This window comes from Oikopleura dioica, chromosome 1 (genome assembly GCF_907165135.1).
Source record: "Oikopleura dioica chromosome 1, OKI2018_I68_1.0, whole genome shotgun sequence".
Classification (NCBI taxonomy): Eukaryota; Metazoa; Chordata; class Appendicularia; order Copelata; family Oikopleuridae; genus Oikopleura; species Oikopleura dioica.
This window is the reverse complement of record NC_137291.1, coordinates 474,206-501,175: the sequence shown is the minus strand read 5'-3', so window position 1 is coordinate 501,175 and position 26,970 is coordinate 474,206. Positions and strand designations below refer to the sequence as shown.

General features: G+C 36.3%; 3 protein-coding genes and 1 long non-coding RNA gene across 4 annotated transcripts; all 4 read left to right on the top strand.

The window, feature by feature from the left end:
- The first annotated feature begins 2,918 nt into the window (after nt 1–2,918).
- Nucleotides 2,919–3,778, top strand: LOC145695257 (uncharacterized). The gene is made up of 4 exons (XR_014133676.1): nt 2,919–3,017; nt 3,060–3,278; nt 3,526–3,580; nt 3,625–3,778. It is a non-coding gene; the product is annotated as an uncharacterized LOC145695257 (long non-coding RNA).
- A 1,971-nt stretch (nt 3,779–5,749) lies between these two features.
- On the top strand, nt 5,750–7,462 carry LOC145709596 (uncharacterized). Its single transcript, XM_081787284.1, has 4 exons — nt 5,750–6,632; nt 6,675–6,733; nt 7,128–7,199; nt 7,242–7,462. Exons 1-4 carry the CDS (start codon nt 6,353–6,355, stop codon nt 7,383–7,385), a joined length of 555 nt encoding a protein of 184 aa, XP_081643410.1. The 5' UTR covers nt 5,750–6,352; the 3' UTR covers nt 7,386–7,462.
- Nucleotides 7,463–11,768: 4,306 nt separating this feature from the next.
- Nucleotides 11,769–14,404, top strand: LOC145702950 (solute carrier family 12 member 5-like). Its single transcript, XM_081780253.1, has 3 exons — nt 11,769–12,190; nt 13,750–14,057; nt 14,108–14,404. Exons 1-3 carry the CDS (start codon nt 11,896–11,898, stop codon nt 14,402–14,404), a joined length of 900 nt encoding a protein of 299 aa, XP_081636379.1. The 5' UTR covers nt 11,769–11,895.
- A 4,073-nt stretch (nt 14,405–18,477) lies between these two features.
- On the top strand, nt 18,478–25,919 carry LOC145702911 (solute carrier family 12 member 7-like). The gene is made up of 6 exons (XM_081780210.1): nt 18,478–18,603; nt 20,109–20,269; nt 20,964–21,079; nt 21,218–21,504; nt 25,457–25,632; nt 25,677–25,919. Exons 1-6 carry the CDS (start codon nt 18,483–18,485, stop codon nt 25,887–25,889), a joined length of 1,074 nt encoding a protein of 357 aa, XP_081636336.1. The 5' UTR covers nt 18,478–18,482; the 3' UTR covers nt 25,890–25,919.
- Nucleotides 25,920–26,970: the final 1,051 nt, after the last annotated feature.

The following is a 26,970-nucleotide window of genomic DNA, read 5'->3' as shown; positions in this document are numbered from 1 at the left end:
TGGGCGATGATTGATAAGGCGCGTTGTGCTGAGAGAACGCTCCAGCTGTTATCATTTTTAAAAATCTGGTCTGGGTGGCCGACTCACCTTCCATTTCCCCGTGCTTACTGTGACCCAGTACTCGGAATCTGATGCAAATAACAGCGGGTGATTAACACGAAAAGGTTCCCTGAGGTAGTAGGCTCATGTTTGCTTAGTTATTTTGAGAAGAAAATTAGCAGGTGGCCTGGAAAACTTGGATGAAAATCGCTCCACTTTAGGGGAATTCTTAAGCCTGCCTTCCATAAAACCATGATATCAAAAAGATTTTGGTATCGTTGGAATCAGCTGAAAAAACTTATTTCATGAGAAAAATTTAACTTGAATCAGGAGACTTCGCGGTTCCCCAAAAAAACCCTACGCATGTAGTTTCCCCAAAGTTCCTTTGGTCAAACTTTGGGAATAATTAATTTTGATGTTTCTAGAACATTTATTTTTATGTTCTAAAAATGGTACTTAGTAATCAGTTAAAAATTATGAGTTACTTTGACGACTACCAAAGCGGGAACGGAGACAATCAGTGGGGGTCAGCATTTGATTATAGCTTCGAACCGGCTCAACAAACAGCTATTAAAATTCCTCAAGAACAACAGCTGGGAAACTCACAGTTTGCCCAAGTCGCACCTCTCGATGCTTCTTTGACTGCTAACAATGCTCCAAACGAGCCTGTTCAACTTTATCGAGCGCCGATTGTTCGATGTTATCCAGATATCGTGATTGATGATAAAGAATATATTTTGAACAATATTGAGAAGAAATTTAGGAAATTGATTTCAAATTAACTTTGCAGAGAAAAAGATTCGTCAGCTGAATCAATATTTTTTTCTTATTTTTGAATTATTTTGCTTGGAAATAAATCAATTGAAGGGCCGAAAAAGGAGCCGATATCACAATGCGAAAAGAGAGACTGCATCAATATCTGGAGATAATTCAAACTCGCGATATAAAAATAGGAAAAGAAACAAGCGGTGCCACAGAGATTTCAAGTGTTCAAAATAATACGAAAGCACTGACCATAGTAGGCACAGTTTATTAATTATGAATCATAATCAAGGTAGGGTCCGCAATGAAAAATTAAAGGGGCTCAATTGGGTGAATTCTCAAAATTAAAATTAATTTAGATATTAATTCGGCCATCCTAATTTCAAATCAGATTTTTGATATCATCTTTCGCTAGCGGAAGAAAAAGGGTTTTTTATGACCTAAGCATGACGTGGTCAAAAGTCAAAGCTTCAACATTAAATTTCCAAGCCCGGCTTTTTTGAATAAATTTTAAAATAAAATCTAGTTAAAATATTAATAGGATGAAATATTATCAATAATTATTTCTTAAAAATTATTAATAAAAATAAATTTTTTAAAGAACAATTTTGAAATGCACTTTTCGAAGTCAATATGTACGAGTATTTGACGTTTTTTCACCCTTTGTTGTCTCAAAAGAGACGTTTTAGGTAGTAAGAGGCTGAAAAATCGTCTCTTTCAATAGATCTTTGATTTAAAGAGGGGGTCGTGAATATTGGGGTTTCTTTTGACCAAAATAGCGGGAAAACCTGATAAGGTATATCAAAATCGAATTTTTGGATAAAAAGAAAATGGTTGAAAGATTCTACTGGCGAAGAGAAAAGAAATTTTTTTTTTTGAAATTTTTTTCAAAAATTTGGGTTTAATTGGGGGTATCTCTTGACCGAAAAATCTCAGAACCCTTATTTTTTTCGACAATCAAATTAAGTATACCTATAGATTGGACCCTCACAAATCTATCGGCGATAAAAAATTTGAGGGTACGTCCCTCAAAAGAATTCTCTTCTTGTTTAAAAATATGCGATTTTCATGAAAATCCATTTTTTTCACGCTTTTGACCAATTTTTCGTCCAAAGTCTCATTGATTCGGAATTTTTACTTCATTATGCCTAAGAAATCGTTTAAAAACATTGTTTGCTAAAAAATTTAATTAAGATTAATTTTTGCGGAAGTTGGCCGTTTTGAAATTTTTAACCTTAACCACACGTGTCAAATTGGAGGGCGTAACCCCACGAGTCTTATTCGACATTTTTTGTCCAAATGCTCTTCTCATAAAGATACTCTTCTGAAACTTTGTACTTGCACTAATTAAAATATGCTCTTTTCAATGGTATTAATTGTTTTCTCTTGCATATCAATAGTTCATTCTATTTCAAAGTAAAGTCCACTCATGATCGGTTTAAACATCCTGTTTTGCCCTCTGAGAGCATCATTTTTGAATTCTTCATATTCGAAAACCTATATTTCGTTTTTTCCCCGTAAAAATCCTCATAAAATTGGAATTTCACCTTTTTTGCAGTGATCACGTTCTGATTTTGCTCGAGCTGAGCGGAAATAAACGGGTACAGAGCACCAGGCTGAGAACTTATCACCTCTATTTTGGTCATATGGTGCCTAAGGCGTGTGCGAATACTCATTACAATTTTTGGCTTGTTCTGGTGATTTCGCTAATTAGGGCAGCTTTTTTAAACCGGATTTCGACAAAAAATGTCGACTTAGACTCGTGGGGTTAACAGCCAATTTCGCGCCCTCTTCCAAATAAGCTTTCTATTTCGGAGAGCAAGAATGATTATTTTTGGGAATAGGGGCCCTTAAGATTTTGCTTCAAATGCTATTAAAAATTGCAGCCAGAATTCGGAAGCCACTGATAGCTGCTGATTTTGGAAGTCAGTTGGTAGTGGCATTTCAATTTAACAAGGACTTGTTCTAACTTGCAGCTACAAACAAACTTTAAAAGATAGACTTATTTTGAAGAATTGCGATAAGTTTATTTTAAATTGCGGATCGTTAGGGGGTACCATCCGGTATCAAAGTCAGTAGAAAGTAAGAAAATTCTGAATTGATTTTGAACACATAAAAGTCTCCTTACAAAAATCCCGATTTTGCGCTCACGCCTGAAAATTTTGCAATTGCTCCACCCGAATTCATCAGTTATTTGTTGATGGAAATTTTGCCTGGTAAGTTATTTCTCGAAATAAAAATCGATTCATGAAAAATAGGCCAGGCTGAAAACAGAAAAACCTTGTGTCTTTCGTGGCGATGGTTCGACAAATTATTTCCTTTGCAGAGGTTGTTTTATCTGCATTTTTATCGCTTGTTGGAATTCTTACGACGATCGTCTATATCAATATCCTGTCGAAGCAACCTTTTTTGGAATCAGGCCTGCTTGGAACGAAGCAATGGCTTTTTCCGACGAAGAAAGGATGCTTATGGAAGTAGTAAGTTCTTATATAAACAAATATGCTTAGGGTCGACTGTGCCGGTAACAATCCAATATTGCTACCCGGTTTCAAAGTCTATTACCTGGAACCCAAGATAAGATCAGAAACCGGGGCCAAAATTTATTTTAAAAGTTCATTTTTAAAGAGCTCCTCAAAATCCATAAAAGAACCAAATTAAATACAATTATTGTATTACAATAGAGCCTTCAAGAAAAATTAAACAAAAACTCATTTTTGAATTAAGACTGGCTGGACAAAAGAACAGCTTTTCAATGGACTGAAGAAATATTCTGAAGAATGTAAGTATATAAGAAATAAAAATTGGTGAAAACCTATGCTCTAGTGTCAAGATACTACACGATCGCCAGGGTTATCAGAATATTTTTCGTCGCCGTATTCTTTCTTTTCGGGACACTCATCACCCTTGCTGAACTTGGTATTATAACATCGAAAAAAGACTGAGAAAAACTCTTGGAAAATTAATTTCATCTTCATAATAAAACTATACCCATAAAACAATATCTTCGGCTTCAAAGATGGCCTAATGTCGAACTACGATTCCTCGTTTGCGACAAACTTTCCTGGAAAATCCATGAGAAAATTTAGCCAATCAGACGCCTGTATAAGGTCTACCGCCCAATTAGTGGCCAGTATTTTTTTGAGAAAAATTTGTCGCGAACGAAGAATTGCAGTTTGACACTTTCCCTTAAAGAAATCTTAATAATTCATTGCATGATTATAAACCAATTGCTCATCTTTATTTTATTCGATTAGAAGGGCTGATTGTCTTTGGGAAACAATTTTTTCATTTTCTCTGGTGTTGCCAATTCGAATCGAGAATCTAGGTGTCAAAAGGCTACGCTACGAATTTGAAAAGCCGTTACAACTACTGTAAAACAAAATCGTTGGTCGAATGTCGGTATTCACAATCCTTGATTAGGGGGTCCATAAGAAGCGCTTTTTGCCGTTTGATTCTAAGAGCTTTTTTAAGAGTCGACCAAATTTTGAGTTCTTGGGTGTCATGGGATGTTATTTTCAATTATTTTCACCGGTTACCCAAAATGACAGAATAAACTTACCCGAGGGAGATAGGCTGCGGTTACCCAAACTAACCCTAGACTGGCGGCATCTGTGGGGTTGCGCCAGTGGGAAAATGGACTTTTTTTGCACTTGACATGGAGGGATGAAATTTCGTGGACATATTTCTGAGGTCCTAATCAAGAAAAAAATCAAAAAAAAATTTCGAAAAATTAGGGTATAGGTGTCGAAAAATCGAATTTTTTATTTTTGCAAAATTAAGCCTAAGAAAACCTAAACTATCATTTTGAAAGCTCAGAAATGATTTTTTCGAGTCGAAAGAAGTCGAAGCGTGATAAAAAATCCGCAAATAAAGAAATTAAAATTTCTAAAAAATTAAATAAAAACCATAATTAAAGGTAAAACTTGAATAATTTGTATTTCCACCTCGAATGGGTGTGGGTGGGGTTGGGGACATAACTGAGATTGATCACCTCAGAGTCCAACGCCGATCTCAAGCCCCTTAAATTTAAAAATCAAGGAACGGGGCTGAGACGGCCCCTTCTATTCATTTTTCAGCATTATTTATTATATTTTTCCAAAGAAAGGCCATTTTCGGCCAAAACGTTAATTTTCAAATCGGCCGCATTTTCGTTGCCGGGCGTTGCCGGACGAGATTAGAATGGATCTATTGAGAGCATCGTCTGAGCTTTCTTGTGGTGGTGTCAGTTTGGCCACGTGAGAAAATCGGCAAAACGTGCGAAAAACCCGGTTTTTTCTGAAAAAAATGCCGATTTACCGTCCAAAAATCAAAAATTTTAAGTTTTTACTATTTTTTATGAAATCTTCGTCAATTTTTACATATGGTCACGTGGTCTCAGCATTTTTTGAAAACAGACCATTTTCGGCCAAAATCCCACCAGCGCAACCCCAGGCATCTGTCTTTTTGAGATTGAGAATTAAGGAAATTGCTATTTTCGAAAGAACATTCAGGAATTTTAAGTCCTTGACGGATAATCGAATCTACGGAAAATCTAATTTACGGAAAATCTAACCTCTTGGTAAGAACAAGATTTGTAATTCTCTAGAATCTGGATATTTTTTTCATGAAAAAACAATAAACAGTCAGTTTATAAAAGATGTCAGAGGTAGCAAACTAATAACTTATTGGCAATAAGCTATTTTTTTTTCAAATTGTATCGTCAGTCCAGTTTTATAACTTATAATTTATATGTAATGGCAGGGCTGGCAAATTAGCGTCCCTCCAGCCGTACTTATTTGAGTTAGAACCAGAGTTGGTAAAAAAGTATACTTCACTCGCCCTTCAGAATGAAGTATACTTCATGAAGTATACTTCAGGGCGTTGCAGGGCGTTGAAGGGCGTGAAGTGTACTTCCGCCCTTCCCTCTACTTCAACCGCCCTTCCGCCCTTCAACTTGGTTCTGTCGGCCATCAGAATCCGTCCGCCAGAATTTTTTCAGATTTTGCGCTTATTGGCTCTAAGGCGCCATGATTTAAATCACGCTGATTGTGGCAGATGAAGTGGCAGGTAAAGTGTTCGATAAGAACCGATAGCTGAAGTATACTTCAGCGCGTGAAGAAGATTTCGAACTCTGCGCGCGCTTATTGGTCCCCCAATCATGGCGGGTCATTCGTTTTTCTCATTTTAGGACGGGTAGGACGGGGATGCCGTTCTAATTCAAACTAATTTTAAGTAAGAACCCTAACAATTTTTCGGTAGTACGGCTGTAAGGACCCTACAGTAATTTGCCAGCCCTGTGTAATGGCTTGAACTCATTTGAGTCAAAATCGGACAAAATCGGCTATTCTTAATTTATTTTCGAAATCATCATAATTATGTTATATTTTAATGTTTTTTGATATAACTTCTAAGTCAAGTTTTGATATCCATCTCCGGAACATACATAAATAGAAAAAAAAATTGCTATCGGACCCTTATTTCATAACAATATATTTAAACAAGACGCAAAATATGAAATATTTTCTAGACGAGCAAAAATGACGTATGTCGAAAGTTGTGCGTTTTTGCAATAATGGTCACCTTGTACGTTTCAATTGTGATGACGATCGCCTCCAATCCTTCGACTAATATTTGCAATGTTGAAAATCCACTTATTCTTGAAAATGGAGAGACAAGAGATTTAGTTCCTCCAAAAGGCCAAAAGGGCTGTTTCTGCAGGGGTCTAAATATCGGTCAAAAAAACTTGGAAGATATTCTGGTTCGACAAACAGGGACCCGTAGTACTAGTGGGTGGCATTGCCCCGACGATTGCGATAAACGAGATTCCTATCAACCAAATAAAAACTGTGACTGTAAATTTTCTCAAAATTCTGTCATTCTTGAAATATTTTTAGTGACGATTAAATCAAATGTAAAGCCAATCAGCTACAAAATCAACTACAGTTTTTTATGGAATTTGTGGACATCAAATTTGTGGACATTTTTCAGATTATAAGGGGTTTTCTTGGGACATATTCAAAAAAAGAGGGTATCAACTTTATGGACATTTTTTCTCAATTGATATCTTTTACTTCTAAATTTATGGTCTTACTTTCGTAATTGAAGCCAATTTTACCTGCAAAGAACTGTTTTTCGTCAAAAATCTTAATTTTTGTTCAGATTTACGTCTTTAGATTCAATCTTGTATTCTTTTTCTCATTATTTTTTGAGAAAAATCATCAAATTTTCTTTCTAGGAAAAAATTTAAACAAGTTCGTTGGGACATTTTTTTCGAGGCTCTTTATCAAATTTGTGGACATTTTTCAGAAAACTAGGGGACAAAAAATGTCCACAAATTCCATAAATAACTGTATTTCGACGTCGATCCTGACTGCGGAGATTATCTTCAAATTGGAGATTCTGTGAAATGCATGACTGGCGTAAGTTCTTTCAGAATTTATATTTTATTAATTTGATATCAGGCTCATAACAATTTGCCGAGTGTCCAAACAGGATTGAACGAATTGCAGCTTCTATGGAACAGTGATAGTGAGACTTACTATCCAAGTGAATATATTCTTGGAAAGGCGGGATTTAATCTTACTGTTGTTGCTGGTGATTTTTGAGACCTTGGAGAAAATCACTTACTTTAAAATGTACAGAAAGTGAAATCTTCTGTCAATAAAATATTTTTATTCGCTTATCTTACTTGTATCTGAGCTTAGGTGTCTCATGGCAAGGATTATGTGAATTTTGTGAAAATTTGGTGTATTAGGTGAAATATGTTATGCAGAGCAGTGCAGAGCAGAGCAGGTTTTGTGCAGTTTTTTTTTCTAGCAGAAAATTGTTGTAAAAAAGCAACAACTTTGTCCTAGAATTTTCCTAGAAAAAAAAAATATAACGAGAATACATGTATTCTAAGAACTATCGGAAGAGACGATTTTTATCGTCTTACCACCCAAAACGTCTCTTTTGAGACTAAATAAGGCTCAATAGCTTTTCATCACCTCCTTGCTCTCCTATTTTCTTATTTAGGAGCTCCCAATTTTGCTCCCCAAGATTTCGAACTCTGTTGATAATACAGTGCCAGACGCACTGTTCCATGAGAAACGAAGTTTATTGAGTTCGCCAATGAGAGTTGGTCGTTGAAGGCCCAAAATACTATCATCGAAGCAGCATTTCAAGCTCGTAGTGATGAGTTTGAGAGTTGAATCATTTAGAATCAATTTAACCTCTATTTAAGAAAAATTATATAAATATACAGTAAAAGCCTAACTTAAGGCCAAGCAAATTAAGGCTACTTTTTTTGAAAAATCTCCGAAATCTGTCATCCGAAAAAAATCCAACTAAAGGCCATTTTTTTCAATTTTTTTAAATATTCGCTCCTTATTTTTCGTTTGTAGCAAGTCCACGTATTTTGATTTTTTCATATTCTTTCTTGATCTTCTTTTCATAATGCTCAATTGATGAAATCGTCGATTTTTGAGACATTTGAAACCTTGATTTTGAACCGCTGAGCATAAAATGTCCGCGTCGGAATGTCTTTTCCATCATGTTTCTTTCAAAACACCCGTTGATAATCTTCATTGCATCACTCTTCTTCGGCGTCTTCACTAGAATCGCTCTACAGTGAAAACCCATTTTAAGGCCCACCCTTTAAAGGCCACTTTTTCGGAAAGTCTCCAAAATCTGTCATCCTAAAAAAATCCACTTTAAGGCCACTTTTTTTATTTTTTATTCAAAATCCGAAAGTCGATGGCTGTTTAGTGTTGGCATTGTCTGTCACTTGAACTTGAGGCACTTCTTCAATCTCCATCGGAGTCTCAGGACGTGTTTCATCAATTTAAAGCGCCAGAAAATGCTCGACCAATTCTTCTTCTTGTTTGTCCAGAACATTTTCTGCAACATCGAGATCTTCAAACTGCTCGATCTCTTCTCGAAAATAATCCTCTTGAAGTAGTCCAGTGTTGATCCATGATCGCTTGAAGATTGCTGGGTTCAAGTGCATGAAGATTTCGATGGAGATTTTCGATCCGTTTCTCTGATATTTTGGCAGAAAAATATTTTTGAAAGAATAAAAGAAAGAATCACCAAGAGTCCAATTTAAAGAACACATTTGGAATCCCACTTGGTTCGGGCGACAAAAACATGCGGTAGACTCGGGCCTTTCCCTATAAACCCATATGATTCATTTTTGTACCAAAAATATGGGAAAATTTGTTGTCATCCGACAAAAGGCAAAAAATATCAATTTTAAGGCAACTTTTGAAATTCGCTGTCGTCTAAAAATGGGTTTTCACTGAATATCTTTTTTTTTCTCGGTCAATGTCATGTGGATTCTCTTTTCTTCTTGCGACATTATTTTAGCAAATCCATTTTTAAGAGAATGAAAAAATAACCGAAGGTTTCATTCAAATGGCGCATTGAGTTTTAAGAATTCATACTTGGTTCGTGCGAAAAATTATCTCCGCCTTTCATTTTTGATTTCCATGAATCATGGTCCATGATTCGGTCACTTGCTCCAGAAATAGAAAAATTTAAGCGTCATCCAACTAAGTTGGAGAGTCACCCAATATAGCCTCTTTTCGAATTAGCTGTCATCCAAAAAGTGGCCTTAACTTAGGTTTCACTGTATTTTTTCGTATGAGCACTTATTTATTTTGACTTTGTTTCCATAATAACAAGTCAAGGCTTTGAAAACAACAAAAAATTATTTTTCTCTGTTGAGATCCTTTGAGGAAGGCCAAAAACTCAAAGTTTCGAATTAAAAACCCTTTTTTTTCTAATTGCGCGAGTGTTCGAAAAACTCGCGTGCGAATGCGGTCTCGTGCGCAAAACACGCACGCACGCGCACGTGCTTTTTCCAACTATGCAACAAACCCTAACCACAGAATGAAAAATTAAAATTAAAAGAAAATTTTGATTGGAAAATCCAAAATGAGCTTCCAATTTGAATTGTTCGGCTATAATTCGTCTTCGGGGTTTCATGAGGAAAAATTCCTCTTATTAAAATCATTGAAGATTTAATCAGAGCGTCTCTCATATCTCTGGGAATGATCTCTAGAACCTGTTTTCCTGAAATACAAATATTCATTAATACTTTAATACTATTTTAGTTTTGGAATTTTCTCCAAATGGCTCGCGTAGAACCAGGAAGGGAAGAAAAAATGCTTTAGAACAAAATTTTGCCAATAATTTTGCTTAATCAGAGTCTGATTGGAAAATTGTTCCATTTTTTTTCGGCGAACTGTCGATTGGCTGGGCGGGAGAATAATTCTGTGGACAGAACTATTCTTTTTTTTTCACAGAATTATTCTCCCGGAAAGGGGGGTGTTATCGTGAGAATAATTCTGTTTTTCACAGAATAGTTCAGTGCACAGAATTATTCTCCCGGTTGCCCCTGTCGATTCTGATTGTTGAAAAAAACAAAATTCGCGAATCAGGCTTTTCGCTGACTCGTGCAGCCACCTCTCGAAAATTTTAAAATAAATGATAATTCTTAAATATTATCTGTGAAACAGACAGTTTTATTTCAAAATATTTTTCTTTTGAACGTTATTAAAACAATTTGAATTGAGTTTGATTACAAATAACGATTTTTGCGCTCACAAAACGGGCGGACTTGGTTAAGCGACAATTTTTGTTGTGTATTTTACATTGAGTAGACTGTGGCCCTATTTAATCTTTTTCGTTGGGATTTTCGAATAATCATTAAAAGAATATTCAGAGACTTTCAGTAAAAAAAATGTAAATTTTCAATTTAAAGCTGATCAAATCCTTTTGAGCAACAAGAGACTCCATAGCCAAAGATTAAAATATTCCAATCAAGCATTCTCAATTTTTTTTCCAAAAAATATACTTTCGGACGATGATTCCTTATTTTCAAAATTGTCGGGTTTTCGTTTAAGGGACCCCGCCGACCGAGCTCCGCGCGCGCTACTCGCTCTTTTTCACTCTCACTCTTCAGCTCGTTTAATTTTTCGATAATCGTGATTTTTTGTACACGAACTAATATTTTTATGCTCTTTCATCTCTATTTGTTAAAATTTTCATAGCTTATTGCAACGCCGAGTTAGGGCGAAAACATTGGCGCTCGTTTTCAAGTGTACATAAGTACTCGAATTATTTGGATTGACACTTCGAAACTGCTTTCATTGAAAAGCCCGTGCCTTCTTGCATAAGGCCTACTTATTGAGATTTGATTATAATTAATGCAGCTCTCGTAATCAGGCGGTAATTAAAGGTTGTTCTGACCAGCGCAGCGGAATCCCGCGCCAACAGTGTAAAATGCCCGTGTTTCACGCCGAGCGCTCCAGGTAACCCGCATTTATCCCACGATAATCGGATAAGTAAACTATTCCGGGAAATCTCAATAAGTAGGCCTTATGCAAGAACGCACGGGCTTTTCAATGAGGGCAGTCTCGAAGTGCCAATCCGAATAATTCGAGTACTTATGTACACTTGAAAACGAGCGCCAATGTTTTCGCCCTAACTCGGCGTTGCAATAAGCTATGAAAATTTTAAGAAATGGAGATGAAAGAGCATAAAAATATGATTTTCGTGTACGAAAAATCACGATAATCGAAAGAATTAAACCAGCTGAAGAGTGAGAGTGAAAAGAGCGAGAAGCGCGCGCGGGGCTCGGTCGGCGGCGTCCCTTAAATACTAGTTATTAATTATATGACAGTTGTGTGAGGAGTTTCTGCACCCCAAAGAGCGGGTTAAGGGTGCGGAAACGCAGCACTCACTTTTGCTACTTCGAGAAGAAAAAATTAAAAAAGTGCGGGCTAGGGGTGTTGGAACGCATAATTTAGGGTGCCAGTAATTCTCAACCAAACTCAGATTTTGGCATAAAATCTGTTATAAATCTGTTGAGCACGATGGTTTCGGACCGGGCGACGCTGGGTGGCGCAGGGCGGCACACTTCAGTACCCCCGTTATTCTCGGAGATGTTGACAATGTCAAACATTATTTTTACTTATCAGGATTATATATCCCAAAAAAGAAAAAACACTTTTTGGAGGAGACAAAAAACTAAAATTTTCTCAGCAAGTTGGAAGTTATACCAGCTTCACGCCAAGTCTCGGCGAAATCGAGAAAAATGAAAAAGATGAAAAATCGTCTAAGCTCGGTACGATGATGGGAGTGTATCTGCCTTGTGTTCAAAATATTTTTGGTGTTCTTCTGTTCATTCGTCTGCCCTGGATGGTTGGCCTTGCTGGTATTTGGGAATGCTTTGGGATGATTTCTTTTTTTTGCTTGACGACAATGCTCACATCGATTTCAATGAGCGCTATTGCTACAAACGGAAAAGTCCCAGCAGGTGGAAGCTACTACATGATTTCGAGATCACTCGGTCCCGGCTGGGGTGCCGCCGTTGGACTTATGTTCTACTGTGGAATCACAATCGCTGCTGCTGGAATGATAATTGGTAAGTCAAAGAACATATCGACCCGTTTTTGGGTAATGCGTAGGGGGTGCACAGTGGGAAAATCGATTTTTATATCATGCTCTTATAATGATGAATGATACATCGATGGAAAGCCTAAGTTCCACTGATCGTTTTAACATGTGACTTGGGGTCATCAAAGGTCACCTGAGGTCACCTGAGGTCAAAATGCGATTTTTCTCAAAGCCGATTTAGATTAGGGATTTTATGCACAAAATTGATCCTTGGTGATCACTAATCATTTTTATCGTCGTAAAAACCTCATCCGGATCCATCCTCATCCATCAGAGGGAAAAAATGAAAAACTAAAAATCGTTAATTTCACTGTAAAAACTCTTTTACAACTGTTTTTACTCAAGAGAAACAAGTTGTTAAAGATATTTAACGACGTCTTATAAAAACCATAATTAAGAACAAAACAAGGATAATTCAAATTTTAATATCAACGGGTGTGGGCGGGGTTGGGGACGTAACTGAGATTGATCAATTTAGAGTTCCAGGCCTCTGTCAAGCCCCTTAAAATTAAAAATCAAGGAACGGGGCTGGAATGCGCCTTTTATTCTGTCTTATGTATCTGTCGGAAGAGACGATTTATCAGCCTCTTACAGCGTCTCTTATGAAAGTAAATAGACTATTAATAATAGTTCTTATCTGCTAAGAAGTTTTTTAGTTTAACTGTATGAGTTTTCAGGGGGACGGCCGGCTACGTTACAAATTTGTAACGCCTTTACAATTTTTTAACGCCGTTACAAAAATTTAGATTTTTTTCGCAATAAAAATTATTTTCAATTTCGTAATCTTTATTATTTTTGACAGAATACGCAATAAGGTAAACCAAAACTAGTTTTCTTCAATTCAAGCGCGAAACGCACACTCGTTGAATGATTTTTATTTTGAGTTTTAGTAACGCCGTAACAATTTTAACTACTACTGGTATTTGTTACGTAGCCGCTCTACACCCGTTTTAAAGCTTTTTATTAAATAGAGCTCATTATTATTTTATATACTTATCCGGTTCTTAGAACCGATTACAAACGTAGTCGCCCGCAATCTCCGAGAATCGTGCTACAGAGAGGCGGGCGGCCGCGGTGCAAAAGTAGAATTTATACCGCGGGTACAAATTTTTCGTCCTGCCGGTAAAAAATCATAATCTTTTTGATAAACAATTTTTACCCATTATAAAATTCACTTTTGGATAGAGCTCCACCTCAGCTATACCCGGGGTGCGAAACAGGGCAAGAAGTATCGGTGCCCAGTTCCGTCCCGCTAACTGCTATACCAGTCATATTTGTACCGTCGCCGCCCGACACCCTGTTACAGTGCAACTATTCATTTATTGGAAGGGCTTAATCGTACTATTTGATCCTCCTGGATCTCAGCAGTATCCGAATTTCGTCTATTTTGATTCACTTTTTATATTTTTGTCCGTGAAAAATTGAAAACAATCAAGGGCAAAGAGGCCCTGCACCGCGACATTGGCGTACTTTGGTGTGGCGCTGAAAACTCCTAAGAAAACTATTTCATTCATCCTGCAAATTCAGGTTCCATCGAAATTGTGACACTCTACATGGGCGTCCTTCGAATATTTGACATCGACGGTGAGTCCTTCCTTGGATCCTCCTTTGGTATTTCTGGCATGTACGATAATTTCCGAGTTTTGGGAACGATCCTTCTTATTTGCATGGCTCTTGTGGTGCTTGCAGGGATGAAATATATCAACAAGCTAGCATTTCCAGTTTTGATCTGCGTTATTGTGTCAACTCTTGCCCTATTTATTGGATTTTTCTCATCCGCATCTGGCCCAAATATGAATACCATAATGTGTATGATTGGAGATACTGTTGCAAAGGTCAGATTAAAAATCTTTCTGCATTGATTTTTCTATTCAAAGATTTTCAGAGACCTCGTGATGGTTTGTGCTTCAAATTTCTTGAAGAAATGCCTAAATTTGTGGAAACTGACTTTTATAATAAAGAAAATGACTGCGCCGATGTTGATACCAACGATTTTTGCTTACCAAGAACAACAGTCAATGGCCGCAATGATACTCATTTCTATCAGGCAAAATGCGTCTATGACCAAAATCAGTGGAAATGCAAGACTCCTACTGAAATTTTTAAGAATTTCTGTCAAGCCGATAATGATGTTCACAATTTGGTTAATTTTGATCCCGAAGGAGAGTTCGTTAAACGTTAGTAAAATTCATTGTATTTTGCTTCGCATAATCAGCCTTATTTGTGATCGATCGTTTCTTTCTTATTCTGCTATTATTTTTGAATAGCTTATGACATTTAGGAACTCTTTTCTTAGCCCCTTATGCTGGTTGTCGATACGAATCCCTTCTTGCTGCACCTGTTTGGAATAGACATGGAGTTCCTGGTCTCTCTCGAAAAATATCTGCTGATGTTTATTCCGAAGAAAACTGGAATTGGCAACCTAAGCATTACAGAATACACAATGGGCGTATTAATATTCCAGAGCTTCTTACAGGTAAATCAGAAGCTAAATTAAGCTAATATTATATTTTCAAGATCGAAGAAATGAAACTGAAAATGTGATTCAATGTGATAAATTCGAATTTATTGAGTTCCCTGATCGTCATAAAGATGATCATCAGCATCAGTGGATTTGCAAAGATGATGCTTGGGTTGCTCACCTTCGTCGCAATGAAATAATACAAGGAAAGGTTCTCTATCATATTCTCAGGGCTCAAATTTTTATTGACCGGTGAGCGGTACTTGAGCGTGAGAAAGCGGCGACCGAGCGAAACAATTGGTAAAAAACACTTTTCTATCTAATCTTTCGATTTTTTCAACTGCATTTGGGAAATTTATCTCCGACGCTAGTCGAAACTTTACAAAAAATTTGAAAAAATGTTTTTTGAGAGAAACTGCTTAGAGTCCGCTCGCTCAAATTCCGCTTGATAAGCTCACGGCTCTTTTTGGACTATTCGCTCAATTGCTCGCTCCGCTCAAGCGTTTAACGCGGTTATTTATTAATAATTGGAGATCTTAAAATCACAACGACCATTGAATAAACCGGAAAAAAGACGTTTATTCTGTCGAAAAATGTAGCGTCTCTTTCAAAAAAAGATATACAAATTTTTCATTGCTACAGAATTCTGAGATTGCTACTACTTATTTGCATAAATATCTACGGGAGAATCTGGGTAAGGCGACAAATTCTTGTAGATAAATTATGTAGTAAGTTGAATTTTTTTCTATCTTGAACTTTTTGGACGATGGCTCCGCGACAAAATTTCTCATCAACAGATAAATAATTTTTTCTTTATGGGGGTAGAAACAGCTTTTTTCGAAAATAGGTTATTTTTGACCGGCGCTACAGACAAGAAAATCTTTGATTTTCAATTTTTCTTTTCATATTTAGACAGAAACATTTAACATCTAGGAACATCTCCCTCGAAATTTGGTTTATCATCAAATTTTTGAGTAATTAGGCTCAGAAGCAACTAATCTCTCCGAAATTCTCGATTTTTGCACATTTTCAAGCTCGAATATCTCGAGTCACGTAACAGGGAAACAAATTTCATTCACATTTTGTGAAGCTGAACCCCTTTTTAAGGAGCATTTATGAGGAAATTCTGTAAACATAAATAAATCTGATATTATCTTTTATGTAGCTACGGTCCAAAATCGAGAAAGCTGTTTCTACCCCCTGAAGTTAAACTGATAAGATAAACGTCATCCTCAATAAACATGTTTCTTCTGAGGTAAAACAATAATAAAAAAACAGGGGAGCAATTTCTCGATTGCTGAAAAAGGTCTTGAGCTTTTGTAAAGAAATGAGGGAGCTTAAACTTAAACAAAGTTTTACCTCTTTTTATTGTAAGATACTTAAATCTTGGTTTTCTATATTGTTGATTCTGATAAAATCACGATGAACCTCTTATTAGATATTTTTGAGAACAAAGATGCATGCGAAGAAATCGATATCAACAACACAGAAACTTCTTTTCCATACGTGACATCAACTCTTTCTTCTGGAAATGAATTTACGAACATCATGGTGCTTATTGGAGTTTTCTTTCCATCTGTCACAGGAATCATGGCAGGATCTAATAGATCAGGTGACCTTGCGAACGGATCAAAATCTATACCACGTGGCACGATTGCAGCTATTTTGAGCACCGGTATCGCTTACCTAGCAAGCACACTTTTTATTGGTCTTATTTCTGATGGAGCTTTAATGCGAGATAAATTTGGAAGCGCACTTTACAACGGAAACGGAAATCAAGTATGACAAATTTCAATATACTTTTTGGTTAAAATTAAAGATACTTATGAATGCTTCTGTTGCTTGGCCGCACCCATGGATAATTCTTATTGGTTCATTATTTGCTTCAATTGGTTCTGGGCTTCAATCGCTTACTGGTGCTCCTCGCCTTTTACAGGCAATTGCTAAGGACGATGTTATTCCTAAATTCAATATTTTTGCGAGGGGACGTGGCGTACTAAACGAGCCAACTATTGCCATAATTCCAACATGTATGTTATTTTTATAATGATAGGTTTTCATTGATAGCCTATTAATAAAAGACTTTTACAGTATAAATTCAATTTATTCAATATTTAGTTCTCATATGTTTGGCTTGCATATGGATCGGTGAAATTGAAGCCATAAATCCGATCATCTCAATTTTCTACCTTATGTGCTACCTCTTTGTGAATTTATCAACAACGATAAATAGTTTGATGAAATTACCAATGTGGCGACCAACATTTAAGGTAAGAGGTGAAAGGGTATTAGTGGTAGTCTCGATAACCAAAAATGAAAAATTTCAGACCAGATTTTACAAAACCCCACCTCAATCACCTCACCTTTGCACAATCTTGCTCTTTCAATATTTCTTCTAAAAGCACCCCACCTAACCAGACTTCGATAAATCTCGAGGTGATTTTAAACCAACCCATCTCACCTTAAATTAAATCGAGGTGCTTTAAAACCACCGGTACGCATAAAAAATTTTCAACGTCGAACGCAGATCATCCCAATTAATTGGTATGCCCCTTTTACCCCTTTTAAACAATGAAACTGATTAGCTCACTGTATAAATGATTTGCACGAATAATTCTCAGACGCTAAGCTTCAATTTCATTCCTATATTATACCGATATCAAAACATTAATATGAGTAAATTTGCAAACTTCCAAATGTATTGAAATGGTATTGAAGAGCGTTGTACAAATTAATTGGTCGCTGTGCGTTTCGGCGTTGATTCAGATAAAGCCTCGGTTAACCCCTCTCATTCAACTCCCACTCCTCCTGAAAATGACGGATTCAACTGAATGTGAGCTAGCTCCACTAATTCCATTTTTTTCATTGTTATAATGTTGTAATATGCTAAGTTCCTGCTAAGTGAGCATACTACTTTTAAATTTGACGTAAAAGAGTGTTTATTTGTGATTCTGGGGCAAGGCCAGAGTGAGCGAAAATGGGCATGGTCAGGTACTTTTATAGGGGCACTCGCTCGCAAGTCTCACTTCGAGCACGACTTTGATTCTGAGCTGTAGTTCCGAGTTGACTGATGAGCTCGCGCTTCGCAGTTGGTGCTCGCGCTCGCCTCTCAGCTTCGGATTCTGCGAGCTTGGCTCGAGACTCGACTCTCGTTGTTGTTATCATAAGTTATGGTCCATAACTTATGGACCATAACAATAAAGGTCAAAAAAGGTTAAGACTTATCACATTAAACAAAAAATATTGAAAGGAAACATACGATTATTTTTGAGATGCAAAAACGTCTCTCCAGAATAGATATCCGCAGAAAATACATTGTTATTAAGAATTTTTGTATTTTTGTACCAATTTAATTGCTTATTACAAAAACAAATAATATTTTACCATAAAAAAATTGGTCTTGATAAACATAAAGCATCTTGAATTTTTGAAACCTCCTAACCCCACTTTAAAAAGCCATGTCACCCTTAGGGAAACCTTTTTTCGAGAGCCTTATTCACCTTGTTATTCAGTTTTATCATTGGACAATTTCTCTGGTCGGCTGTATTTGCTGTTTGATTCTGATGTTTATAACGAATGTGGCTGCCGCATTCATAATTTTGCTTCTTGCATGTGCGATTTTCATTTGCGTCAATGTTTTTGGTGGCAAAAAAGAGTGGGGAGATTCAATCACTGGAATGTACACAACCGTAGGACAATGGTCGATAGAATAGAATCATCATCAATCTTTCGGGCTTTTTAAAACAGTTTGTTATTTTCATTATGTAAAATTTTCAACCATTGATAAGCTATTAGCGCAATGTGTCAACTAAACGAGCATCTGTCAAGCCACACGAAATCCTGGCGACCACAAGTGCTCGTCTTCAATGAGTTGGATGATGATGATCTTGCCTCAACCATCAAACATCCAGAGCTATTTGGTAGTTTTTTTGCTTTTAGCCGGAAAAAGCGTAGAAACAGTGGTCGAAACAGAGTTCGAAATCTGGTAGAAAATCCCTGCTCCCTCACCCTGAAAAGAAGGGAGCTCCCTCGTAAAAAAATCCGTGCTCCTGCTCCCTCCCTGCTCCCAAAAAAGGGTATCTCAATTAATAATTATGCTCATTATCTGAGAAAAATAAATTTTGTTGAAACTATTAAAATCAAACTAGATGTTATTTTGGCTATATATTTATATGAAATATTAAAAGAGACGTTAATTAATATATCTAGTCAAAAAAACGTCTCTTCTCAGAAAAATACTATAAAGTAAGCGTTTCCTATTTTTCGGTGCGCAGAAAATTAATATTTTCAAACAGGCAATAAGATGCAACAAAATGGTTGCTTAAAAGCTCTTCTGTAAAGTTTTTTAAAAATATAACTAATGCGAACACCCAAAATTCGGTACATATTTTTGAAGCTGATATCTTCGAAAATGTACCTGTGCTCAACTGTACTCAAGCTGCATTAGATTCTGATCATTTTACCTCATTTTGATCATAGATTTGAGCATGTCTATTGAATAGACTCTATTCTCGATTTTTAAAAGTTTTTAAAGGTAAAAAAGAGATATTTCAGGCAGAGTTCGAAATTTTTGGGAGCAAAATTGGGAGCTCCCACTGGAAGCTCCCTTTTTTGATAGCACGGAGTGAGCAGGGGCACAAGTTTCTCATTAAAAAAAATTTTAAAAATCAACAATTTTTAGTCTAGAATCTTATATGCGCACCAAAAATGGGACACGCTTACTTTATAGCATTTAAAAAAAAAAGACGTTTTATTGATACGACATTTTCAAAAACGTTTAAAGTTTTATATAAATAAATAATCAAAAATACATCTAGTTTGATTTTAAAAATTTCAGAATAATGTATTTTTCTCAGATTATTAGCATAATTATAAATAAAGATACAGCGTTTGCGCAGATTTAAATTAGAAGAGACGTTATTTGATTTGTTTGATTTTCAAATGTTTCTTCAGAAATTAAATATAAATAAGTTGTCAAAATTTAACATTGATTTGGTTTTTTAAATTCCATAGAATGAATTTATCTTTGATTCTGAAGATTCGCAAATAGTAAAACATTGAAGTCAACCTCTATCATTGAAAGTACTGCCTATTTATACGTTTTTTATCATCGCTATATGATAACTTAACAACGATGATGTTGTCACTTAAAGTTTACTTTATAAAATGATAAACTTAAAGAAGTGAGCAAAATTTGGAGCTCCCCTTTTTGGGAGCAGGGAGGGAGCATGAACACGGATTTTTTGCGAGAAAGCTCCCTTTGTTCTGGGTGAGGGAGCAGGGAGGGAGCGGGAGCACGAATTTTCTACCATATTTGGAATAGGATAAATTTAGATTTTCCTGATAAATTTATGTATGGAATTTTCGCAACAATGCATCTAATTTTGGTTAAATCGACTTTGGGTGCTAATGGAAAAAAATTTAGAATTCGTGGCTCAATTGAAGGAGGGGAGAGGTCTCACGATTATCAAAACACTAATTCCTGGAAAATATAAGGATTACTCGGAGGATAAAGACGATATTGAAATGGACCTACGAGAAAAATTTAAAAAGATGAACATCGTTCCAGTCGAGTGTTCTATTGCAGTAAGTAAAAAAAGTCTATGAATAAGAAATGGGAAGCGATAAATTCTGGTACAGTTATGGGAGGAGTTTCCCTATTCATAAAGCGCGGATAAAGGGTGCACTAAATTTTGCTTCTTCTAAAAAGAAAAAAATAGAAAAATTGCGGGCAAGGGATGCGGCTACGCAGCACTTATGAAAAGCGAAAAATAAAAATTAACTATATAAATAAATTTTGTCGTAAATTGAAATTTAAAGTTTGAAAAATATGCCCCTTTTCGACTGCCAATAATGTTGATGGTTAACTGAATTACTGAAACGCTGAAACAGTTAAACGCTAAAATAGAATAAATCTATGCGACTAGCAAATTTCGTTCAAATGCTAAAATATTTCAAAATGGTTCATTATTTTTTCGTGCAAAGTAAATGTTGAATTACGAGGATCTTAAAGTCGCGTTACCGAAAATTGTGTCGATATGCGCTCCGGCGTTAATTTCAAAATTGTCAATTTCAAAGCCCGTTACCACAGTTTTGCCATCCTCGTACGATTTCAAATTTTAACAACACCATTTATCGTGATTCTTCTCCGCAAAATCGTAAATTGGCTCTTTTTTATTATCTTGTATCTATTTGGTTATCTGGTTATGCTCGGATATAAGAGCGTCCTCTATTTAGGGACCTTCAACCACCTCGACTAGATTCTTTTAACTATTCTAAGGTTTCGCCAAAACTCGCCGAAAACATTCCACTCATCTGTCAATGCATAGGAATCAGTGGTCTTAAGCCAAACTGTATTGTTCTGAATTTCCCTACAGTTGTAACTAATAGAAAAGCGTTTCATCTTTCATTCTTGCAAAATTTATGTTTTTAAAATATAAATTTTTACCAAGTCTTGTAAATCAAATTATTATTGATAATATGACTCATAATTTTTTAAAATTGAATGTTATATAAAAATAAACGCCCTAACAGAAAAAAATACTCATTATTCTTCAATACTGCTCGTCATGCTGCCGAGAGAGATTGCGCCTTGATTGTCTCCAAGAACACTGAAGAACAGAAAAACGGTTCGCAAAGAAATATCGATGTCTGGTGGATCCGACAAGATGGAGGAATCAGTATTCTTCTTGCGTCCTTGATTGGAAAAAGAAAGAAAGCCAAGCTTCGCGTTTTCATTACAGCTGATTCTTCCGACAATGTCGAAGCTATGCGTAATGCACTTGTTGAATATCTCTCTGAAATGAGAATCTTCGCAGACGGTAAAAATATAACGAAAATAAGGTGGAACGCGATAAACAAACTCAGGCCAATTTTTTAATGAGATAGATTTGCAAAAAAGCATGGGATTTGTCTATTCCCTAATGACAATTCCAAAATATATGTAGATTGGGACGACTAAGATTATAGGATATATCCTGTAAAATTCAACTTTCGTAGCGGCTAAAGGCGAGGTCGGATCTTTTTCATTTCACGTACAATCCTACCTAAAAATGGACGGAGAATTCGATTTCTGTATTTTTTTAAAAATTTTTCTCTCGAATTTTCTCTCGAATTTTTCTCTCTAGAGTAGGGTCGGCCCTTTTCACGTGATGACCGCGGACGACTCTCATTTTTTGTGGATATGATGCCTAGGGGAGAGTGTTAACCTGGCAAAATTTGGGCCGCGTCCGCCAAGATCAACAATGGTACCCCAGGGGGTTAAAATCAAAAATTTTTTCAATTTTCCACGAACAGGTGGATGAAAAATACGTTTTTTGAGTCAAAAATAATAAGAAAAATATAAAAGACTGCTTTTTCAAACAAGATTTTTCAAATGGAAAGGGCCGTCTCAGCCCCGTTCCTTGATTTTTAATTTTAAGGGGCTTGACGGCCCTTCGGGCCGTCTCAGCCCCGTTCCTTGATTTTTAATTTTAAGGGGCTTGACGGCCCTTCGGGCCGTCTCAGCCCCCTTCCTTGATTTTTAATTTCAAGGGGCTTGACGGCCCTTCGGGCCGTCTCAGCCCCCTTCCTTGATTTTTAATTTTAAGGGGCTTGACGGCCCTTCGAAAGGGGCTTGAGAGAGGATTTAAACTCTAAGGTGATCAATCTCAGTTTTGTCCCCAACCCCACCCACACCCGTTTTCATAAAAATTAAACTTATTCCTATTTTTCGATTTATTATGGTTTTTATCTATTAATTTACTTTTAAATTTCAAATTACGAAAATCAAAATTTTAAAATTATAATCATTCCTTTTTTTTGCCTCGAAAAATTATGTCTGTGCATTTTTTTTGGTTTCTTGTTGAAGGAAAATCCGATTTATTGAAAAAAAAAATTTTTTTGATTTTTAACCCTCTGGCGTACCATTGTTGATCTTGGCGGACGCGGCTCAAATTTTGCCAGGTTAATACTCTCCATCATATCCACAAAATATCAGAGTCGTCCGCGGTCATCACTAGAAAAGGGCCGACCCTACTCTAGAGCGATTTAAAATCTTACGATCGCGATTCATCGAAAAATTTTCACTTAATCGGTCGAGTTTTTTCGATAAATAAGTTTTCAAGACCTTTATCTACAAAATTGACGGTAGAGTTTTCTCTTTATCCGAAAGAAACCGATTTTACAGCCATTTTCATAAGGCTACCTCAGCGCGCGGAAGCTATGAAAAGCGCTGCGCTCGCTGCTCGCTCTCTCGCCTCCTCTTTTCCGGGAGAGAGTGCGTGTTTTTGCGAGCGCTTTGATTGGCTGCACGCGATAAAGCGTGCAGGGAAGAAAAGCAAGAGCAAGAAAGAGAAGAATACTAGAATGAAAATATGACCGAGTTTGAGAATTTTATTCTTTCAATTTTCTAGCTTAGCACCATAACAACAGAGAACACGGTTTAGTTTTAGCGGATAAGTGGAAAAATTTTTAGAAATCGCGACCGTAAGATTTCAAGTCGCTCTAGACTCTTGAAAAATTTAGGTGAAAATTAAAGAAAAATACCAGAATTGAGTTTTTCGTGCATTATTAAGTAGGCTTGCTCTGGAAATAAAAAAGATTCGACCTCGCGTTTAGTCGCTACGAAAGTTGAATTAAACAAGCTATATTCTTTAGAATCAAAAACATGGTGTCTATAAAAATTTCCAGTTATTGAAAGAAAAATCCGATGAGGGTGGTCGTCTTTAAGTTAATTTCTTGAGTAAGAAGTATCAACTCATTATTATATTGAAGTTGACGTTTTATAATTGAGTTTCCATCATTTTATTGTGTTGAACGTTTTCGAGCAAAGCTCTTCATCAGAACGCTAGGAGAAGGTAGAAACATAAGAAACAGAAAGGAAGAGTTAACCTGTAAAATTGTGCGGATTGGACTGACTCAAATTTTCTAGGTGCCAAAGACTTGGACAAAAAAACAGAACGTCTAAAGAATTTGTACGTGCGCCGCGAAAATGACAGGGGCACCGGAGCGCGCACGTAAAAGGGCCTCAGTATGGGTGCATCCTTTTCTACGATCCTAGCAAATTTTTTCCTTTCAAAGATCGAGAAACCGATTGTTGAAAAATTTCAAAAACAGGGCAAAATTATTGCCTACAAAAGATTTATGGATGATCTCCTCCATATCACACCCATCGGAAACAGGGCAGAAGTTACCAAGGCCTTCCAACAAGCCCATTCAAATTTGAAATTTACGACAGACCTACCAGTCGACGGAGAACTCAAATTTTTGGATTTTAAACTTCATTGCCCGGAAGGGAGTAATTTTTTTGAAATCAAAAGCTCGGGAAAACAATGCACTGTAACACGGGCGTTGCCCTGAAAAACTTTAAAAATGAGTTAATAATTGGGGATTTTCAGAGATCAAATATGAAAAATTCAACCGAGGCTGAAAAGCGTAAAGATCACAAAATCATCATAAAAAAGAACCTTGATTCCGGCTTCACTATGTCAGCAATCAATTCGGCTCGAGATCAGGCAGAAAATCCTAGACCAAAGATGATAGACTGGGCACTTGAAAAGCAAGAACGACCCGATAGAAATTTTTCCCTTTTAGTCCCATTCACGGATTTTAAAGTGCGCCGGGTTATTAAAAATATCAAAAATATTTTTCATGAAATCGCTCCGAAATACAATGTTCTTGTCGCTTCCAAGACGATTACAATCCGAAACACGATTTTAAATAATCTGTATTCGAAAACAGATCCCTTGAAAGCAGTTAATTGCGTGTATAAATTTCAATGCCTTTGCCATAATAGTTACATCGGCGAAAGTGAAAATCTCCAAGCCCGAATCGAGCAACATGGGCAATCGAGTGGAAATACCGCCATTTACCCGCATATCAATGAATGTGACCAATATGAGACCGGTCTAAATGCGCTACCGGGTGCTACCAAACCTTCAATTAAAGCTCAGTTCCTCCGATCGAGATTTTCGGTACTTCATCGAAATTTACCTTTCACAGAAAGAAAACAAACAGAAGCACTTGAAATTAAGCTACAATCTCCAATTTTGAATAAACAAGTCGCTCATAAGGCCGTTCTCTTTGTGTAAAACTGACATGGCCCATGTCACATGGGGCTTTTACGTGCGCACTCCGGTGCCCCTGTCATTTTTGCCCCTGCGGCGCACGTAAAAATTCTCTAGACGTTCTGTTTTTTTGTCCAAGTCTTTGGCACCTAGAAAATTTGAGTCAGTCCCATCCGCACAATTTTACAGGTTAACTCTTCCTTTCTGTTCCTTATGTTTCTACCTTCTCCTAGTGTTCTGATGAAGAGCTTTGCTCGAAAACGTTCAACACAATAAAAGGGGGGTACTGAATAGCGCCGCCTTGCGCCGCCTTGACCAAATCCTGACCAAACTAAATGATCAGAACAAGAGCGAAAGTTGGGCCCCGCCAACCCAATGAGTTCTTTACCAGAAAATGCGCGCGTAAGGGCCTTTGGCCCGTCGCTTGCTTAATAAATTGATGATTTTATGCGAAATCTGGAGATAATTTAGACTCCCAATAATTACACCCTAAATTATAAGTATTCTTTTTTCTGGTGGTCAGATTATTCAAATATACGAGAATAAACGTTTTGATAAGAAAACAGAAAAAAATCATCATTGAAACGCCGAAAATCTTCGATAAGAAAAATTTGAAGCAGGACTGGGCGGCGCAAGGCGGCGCTATTAAGTGACTCCCCAATAAAATGATGGAAACTCAACTCATTATATGCATTATTGCCGAAGTTAATTAACATAAAATATTCAGTGAACATCGTTGAAATCAGTGATGAGGACACAGATGCTTATGCAACATCGGAAAGCCCCTCGCGAAAGACGGTTGCAAGAGACATTGATCATGTGATGAATGTCGCAAGAACAAGTATTATGAACAGTGCTATCTCAAGTTTTAAAAAACTTAAACCGAGAGCTACCGTCATGAGAGTTAAGGCTTTATGAAAATGCTTTGATAAAAGATTATTTTTAAGAAAATTCATGAGGCATCTGGTCTAAATCGACTTATTCAAAAGCATTCCGCTTCTTCGGATCTTGTCTTCATCAACATGCCACCCTTCCCAATTGATCACGACGAAGAAACTGAACGTCACTTTATGCGATTTCTTGACTCTTTGACTAAAAACATTTGTCGAGCAGTCCTCGTCCGAGCTACTGGCAAAGAAGTTATAACTGCTTTTAATTGATTTTGATTCCAAGTGGCTTTAAGTTTCTGTATCAGTTTTATCTTTTTGATACTGAGTTGCTTCAAGAATAAATTTGTCTATTTCGAATTATCTTGAACAATAATGGCCTTTTAACTTTTAAGTTGCCATTCGCAGTACAGCATATTTAAAAATTTATTATATTATTTATAAAATAATTTATTATTATTTATTATTATTTTTGAAAATATTTTTTAAATGTACCAAAATAAACAAACCTAGGAAAGTTTAAAGGAAACGGAAGGACCATCTCTTTTTTTTTGGCCAACCCTGCTGATGATGGCGTTAACTCGAAAGCTTGCCAATAAATTTCTACGATAATCAATATCTAAAAATAATTATGTCTTTAAGAGCAATTTTTATTATAAGATAAAGTCAAGTCAATTGTCTCAAGATTATAAGTGTCTTAACCCCCAGCGTCCATTTTGAACAATTTTTATTTGGCCATATCTTTTTGGTAACATTCAAGCATACGAATTTTTCAACGATAGAGGTCTAAAACAACGAAAAATATCATCCCTTCTTGGGGCAATCGAGAAATATAAAAATCCAAGACGTCCATTCTAGTCATTTTGGCCGATGGGGGTAAAGCTTTAAAATAACAAACAAAAAATATTTTTCAAAACCTAAGGGAACAGTTTTTAATGGACTTTTTCGACATTTTCTTCGCGAAACTGTATATCTTAGCTTTTTGTCAGTTCTTATGTTTTCTTGTCAAAAATATTTTTTTTCTTAAAAAATTTAAGTTAAGGTTGATCCCGTGCCCTAGGAATTTTTTTTTTTCATTTAAGGTCGATCAGATTTCTCCTCGAAGAAAAAAAAATTTTCAACGATTTGGATGGAACATTTTTATAAGCATATATCAAATTTTTTTGACATTTTTGATAAAATTGTTGGACATATTTTTCCAAAAATTACTTCATTTTTTTTAAAGAAGTTATATCACCCTGAAAATATAAAATCTTTTGAAAAATAATTTGTTTTCAATTTTCCCCAAAATGTACAGAATTTTGGGTGTACAGAATTTTTGGTGGTGCCTGTAATACCTCTACTTCATAACTAC